This window comes from Dermacentor variabilis, chromosome 11, assembly GCF_050947875.1.
Source record: "Dermacentor variabilis isolate Ectoservices chromosome 11, ASM5094787v1, whole genome shotgun sequence".
In the NCBI taxonomy this organism is placed as follows: domain Eukaryota; kingdom Metazoa; phylum Arthropoda; class Arachnida; order Ixodida; family Ixodidae; genus Dermacentor; species Dermacentor variabilis.
In genome coordinates this window covers 19,087,534-19,093,239 of record NC_134578.1, presented here as the reverse complement: position 1 = coordinate 19,093,239, position 5,706 = coordinate 19,087,534, and the positions used below count along the sequence as shown (strand labels likewise).

General features: G+C 50.6%; 1 protein-coding gene across 1 annotated transcript; it reads left to right on the top strand.

Moving 5' to 3' along the window:
- Nucleotides 1–2,567: 2,567 nt before the first annotated feature.
- LOC142564696 (uncharacterized) lies at nt 2,568–5,376 on the top strand. The gene has a single exon (XM_075675821.1). The coding sequence runs from the start codon at nt 3,217–3,219 to the stop codon at nt 3,880–3,882; it is 666 nt and encodes a 221-aa protein (XP_075531936.1). The 5' UTR covers nt 2,568–3,216; the 3' UTR covers nt 3,883–5,376.
- Nucleotides 5,377–5,706: the final 330 nt, after the last annotated feature.

The window sequence follows — 5,706 nt, the reverse complement described above, 5'->3', positions numbered from 1 at the left end:
TCAAAGTCGCTGCCATGCCTTCGCTTGCGGCCGACTGCGTCAGAAAGTTCCTACGGGACCGCTACGAATGAAGACACGGCCTCCCTAAGAAGCCCATCTCCCACAGGCCATCCACGTTCCGCAGCCGTGTACTCACCGTGAACTTACCTACAGCTATCTGGAGTTGAGCACCACTTTCCGTTTGCGAACCAACCACAAGCGAACGGTCTGACTGAGAAGTCGTACCAGACTATCCAAGCTCAGCACCATGTTGTAGAAATAACAACACAGGCGAAGCCTTTTGGGTAAGAGTACTTTCAAGTGGCTGCATACGCAGTTCACATGGTGTTAAAGAGCTCCACGGGCATCTCCGCTTACGAGATTGTGTACGGCCAACTTCCAACGCTGGGCGCTACACTCAGCTTGGACACACCTGCAAAAATGGGGCGTTCCATCGACGCTTTGCCGCAACATCAGAACAGAGGTGCACAAGATGATTGTGCATGCCCAAGTAAGGTACTACAACTGCCGCCTTATGGCGCCAGAATACAATATCGGCGACAAGGTGTGGGTGCAATGAGGTGCACCGCTATCTTCAATGAAATTAGGCGCGAAGTTCGAAGGGACCTTCATTAATGCCGCACGAGTGAGCGAGAACACTTCGCGTGTGCTGTCCTCGGCATCCGAGTGGCACGCAGACAGGAGACAGCGAAACAACGTTCCCGTGCATGTGTCGCCTATGAAGAACTGTGTCCGCCGGCAAACCGAAAGTGCTGCGACGTGTTTTTCTTGCAGTGGCACACCAGTCGCAGTGTGGCCGAGTAAAAGAAGACAGAGCGGAGCTCGGGCTCGGCTGCTCGCTCGGTGAGCGCGAGGAAGCGGAGGAAGACGAGGCAGAATATAACAGGCAGCCCGGCAAATCCCCACAGTGGGTTTGTGCCATTAACTGAGGCTTCATCATCATCAGCACCATCAAACGGGCGTGGTCCCTGTTTCTCCTTATCAGAATAACTAAACAAATCATAGGTCTGTGGACGGCAATATGTAAAACGCAGATCTGTTCTCCATTTTTCGTTATGGACCTTACATATGCTTCTTATGGCCAACTAGACGATGTGGATAGACTCCATGTAGTAACTAACTGTGATAAAAGCTTTCAGTTGTTTCTTCATTTCGTTTATGGCCATCTCTTTGTCTATCCTTGTCATCATGGTAATGACTTTCTTCCTTTCCTTTTGTTTCCCTCCAGCTTCACCCCAACACCGAGTAGCAGACTAGATCCTTCTCAACCTTTCTATTATAACAAATCTCTCTCTCTCTCCCTGAGTATAACCAATAAGGGCCAGTCCATGAGGAAGTCAAGCAATCTGCAGGAAGGCTACAGACGATCAAAAGACTGCCAGAAGCACGCACAGCAGGGTCCGAATCCACAAAACCGTGTGTCCGTTTAGAAAGGAAAGGGTTGTATTTTATCGGCCCTGGTGGGATAAACGGGAAGCGCAGCAGGACGAAAAGTTTTGAGGGAAAGGAAAAAAAAAAGACAATGCGACATGCAGTCCACAGCAACCCTTTTGCGACTGTTTCATCCGCGTTCCGCGCCGCCGAACCAGCCAGCGTGACCCAATCAACGCGGCCGCATGTTTGTTTCGTTCCAGTCCGCATCGAACAGGATGATAGCGGCGTAGCAGGAGCAGCAGCAGCCCGTTTGATGTCCAGTCTGAGTGACCCCCCCTTCCAACCCACCTGTAACCCTCCTCCCCTTAACCCCCCCCCCCCCTTGCATACTTCACAGGCGTTCCTTTCACTCACGACTTGGTTGGCAAGCACACATCCCGCTAGCAAGCAGTGGCGAAGCATAGTTACATAGACGCAGGGAAAGGGGGGGAGGGTGACGTGGTAGGGGGGGGGGGGGAGGAGTATGCGGCTGGAGAGTCACGCGAGAAAACACGTACAGCGCACGAAGAGCCCACGGTGGCCTGGCAGCAGAAACAAAAGGACGCGGCACGCGATCACTTGAGTGAAAACGTGGCTACAAGGCAGCAACACGGCGGGGGGTGTTCCATGGGTGGCTGTTGGCGGGAGGGGGGGGGCCGGGAGGGCTGGTTGCGAGGGGTAAGAGAGTAAAGAGGGGTGGTGGTGGACCAAACAACTAGGGGGCGGGCCGAGGGGGGGACGCAGTAAGGCACAGCTGGAGGGGGGGGGGCATGTTTCGTGGCAGACCCCTCCTTCTGCACGCGCATCTCCGTGATCGACTTCCATTGGCCACCCATTGGGAACTGGGAGGGAAGACGCGCGCGGAGCCAGAAAATCAAAAACCACGTGCAGTGGTAGCAAGCGCGAGCACGACAGCACCGAGGATCCCTAGGTGTGCGTACGTGTGTATGTGCTTAGTTCGGCAGCGTGCTTCCTCCGATTCTGGCAGATCAGGGTCTGAAGTCAAGGCGCAATCACCTGGTGGCCACCGCTACACCGAGAGAGAGTGTGTATGGAGCGCGGTGGCATTTGCCTCTGGAACGGTAGACCTCGAAGCAGCACGGAAGCCCGACTCGTCTCGCACCCCCAGACCCCACCTCGCTGGGCCAGCCTGCGTGCCCCGGCACCGCGGAGCAGGAGGACTTCGGAGCCACCACCGCGGTGTGCCTGTCACGTGCCCTGAAGTCTCACGAGGGGTGTGTGTGTGTGCGCGCGCATTTCATGTTTTTACGGGCCTCCCTATTTTCACCGTACTCGCCACAGACAGCGTTCACTACGGCACTGATGAACTCGGGTACGTGACATCCCGTTTATAGGCTTCTTCAAGAGCGCTGAAAGTAGGAGATTGTCCTTCAATTTTGGTTGCTAAGAACGTGTTTCGTGTAGCCATGTCTTCGTGAAATTGAGTCCGACGTTATGATTACACCTTTCAAGTCGGGAACAATTTAAGGGAGGAACTGCTGCTGCGCAGACGGACACCTCTGAGCTGCCAAATACAATTACTCGCTTAGCGCTTCGACATATGTGACGTAGATTCGTTTTGTCTTCTTCCGTGCCGTTCATTCCAGTGTGATCTGAAACCGGCGAGAAAGTGTCACGACCCATGGTGAATTTCCGAGAACATACCTGTCCAAGCCGATCGTCTCGGACCAAGCGAAGGCCCCAGAACGCGTGAGCATTAGACAGAACGAGACCAAGCGGGTTTACTTCTTACTACTTGAACTCTGCGTAACGGTGCGCCAAAAATATGCCAGCTTAGCTTCCATGACGCTAGCGAGTTCGCCTTCACCAGCCGGTTTCTCCACCGCGACAGAACGAGAACGAGCGCAGGCCATGAGTTCGTACAGGATGATACGAAGCACATCGTCGGCTCACCACCACAACCACCAGCACTGCAAGGCGAGCGAGGTGCTGCGATTCGCGAGGAGGACGCCCTACCACCAGCCGGCCATCTCTTCCGGCTACTCCCAGGCCGTGGCCCGAAGGAACGAACGCGAGCGAAACCGCGTTCGACTCGTCAACATGGGTTTCGCGGCCCTCAGGCAGCACGTGCCCAACTTCACGCAGAACAAGAAGATGAGTAAAGTGGACACGCTGCGCTCGGCGGTGGACTACATCAAGGCGCTCCAGGAGCTCCTGGAGCGAGGTGCCAGCCAACAGAGGCACGGTGGTTCCGAGAGGGACACTGAAGACGACGACGCCGATGAGACTTCGTACGAAGGAAACCATGAGCAACGGCAACGGCACGTGGTCACTTCTTTCGAAGACACAGAAGGCTACTACGACTTCTCGCACGTCGGAGAAGACAATGCTCCATCGCCCGCGGACGTGCCACCCTCGACCGTGTCCGAGTCTTCGGCGAGTGCCTTGGACTGCTACGGTGCGGACGATGCGGAGCTCATGGACTTCTGCCAGCCGTGGCTCGTGTAATAGCTGAAACCGTGGTTCTGTGAGACAACTCTAGGTTCTGTGAGACACTGCCATTTTCAGGAACTCAGAGCCCGCTACAAGTTGTCTGGAGAGAAGCTGAGTATGCCCGGTACACAAGGACGCGTTTTTGTTATATGTCACACGTGTACAGAAATGTTTTTGTGGCGTGCGTTGCTGCATATTGCAGGACATTGAACTTTTCACACTGCTACTTATATATGTTTTAGGGTTTTATATCTCGGAGCGGCGAAAATCGAGTGTCTCAAACAACTGTTGAGCTCTTCGCACCGTGCAAGATCCGTATAAGCTTTTTTCCTTCTTTGCAGACTTCCTACGGGTTATAAAGCGAGGCAATTTTAAAGCTGACGCAGCCTGTGGAGCATGCTTCGATGTACATGAATATTTTCTTCCAGTGCTTTGAACGGAATGTATCGGTACATCTATAAAGGTTCCACAAAGTAACAAAGCCCGCTTGTGCTAAGAAACACTGCCGATAAAAGAAATTTCTTCATTCTAGCCAGCGCAGTCCATGGCAATTTCCCATTATAAGGGGTGGTTTTCTGAGATCATGTGCTGTGGCCACACTGCAGCAAGATGTCAGAATCGAGTTATACTGACTTTATAGCAATCAATGCCACATGCCGGGAATGGCAATCTTTGTCATCTACATACTAAACGTACTAAAATTATTGCTGGCTGCTTCTCTATCTAATCAACGATAAAAAATTCGTGACTGCTGACTGATTACTTTTGTGGGCAGTAATACAAAGCATCCGTTTATCAAAGCGAAAAAAGTGCTCATGGAAATTTGCGAACGTTTAATTTCTCACCGTTCAGAGGCAAGTTTCTCAGGCGATGGCTCTGCCGGATTTGCCAGTACGGGTATAGGAGCATAGATTTTCATGTTATCACAGCTCTAAATGTGACTGGCTTAGCTATAGTAACTTATACTAGAGCCTGTGGTCACAAGAAGGTCTGTAATTATTTATGTCACTGTGTAGCTTCCTTTCTTCATCCCAAATGAAACCATTACAAAGATGTTTCTTTGTTGGTATGCATAGCAGGAAAGTTAATGTCGTCCTCTTAGTATCCTGTTTAGGTCGCCTATCTTTCAACTTTCGTGGAACATGGTAACCACATCGTGCACGTTGCGAAGCAAAGCTCTGGACAAGTTCATGTGGGCTGTTCTTGCTGCCTTACGATATCATGTTAGGAACAAGCTGTGTTCACGCAAGCTTTCATGTTGTACTCATTCTCAAACTGAAGCTTAGATATCACTATTTCTGATTGAAAAGTCTCAAATATATAAAACATGACAATACATCTACGTTTTCGTGAAAGGCCTTTTCTCAACATGAGAAACTCGAGGTTCTGTCAAGCTATTTCGTCTGATTACTTGAGTTTGTAGAGTTTATTCACTTTAGACAAGTCGACCAAAGACCGAAAGTGTCTGGTGACAGCGCCGTACTTTGAAGAAATAAATAAAGCCGATCTTTTTTTGTGATTTCGTGTATTTGTTTGTTTGTTTAAGACTCCTGTATAGAGATGATAAAAAAGAAGAAAACCTACCCATCACAGATATTCGGCAAACATTTGCGATATTTCACTTGGATAAGAAATTCATTCACTTCTCAGCGCATGGTGCATGCTTAATGAAATATTCAACACATTTTCAGCAACACCCTGCAACAAGCATGAATCAGTGCGCTTAACAAAGGCCGAAGTGTTTTTTTCCTTTTCTAACAACATTGCGAATCTAAACTTAATATCTGTGACACTATGTACGTCGCAGTCAAAGGGCTTCGTGTGTTAGCCATTTGTAGT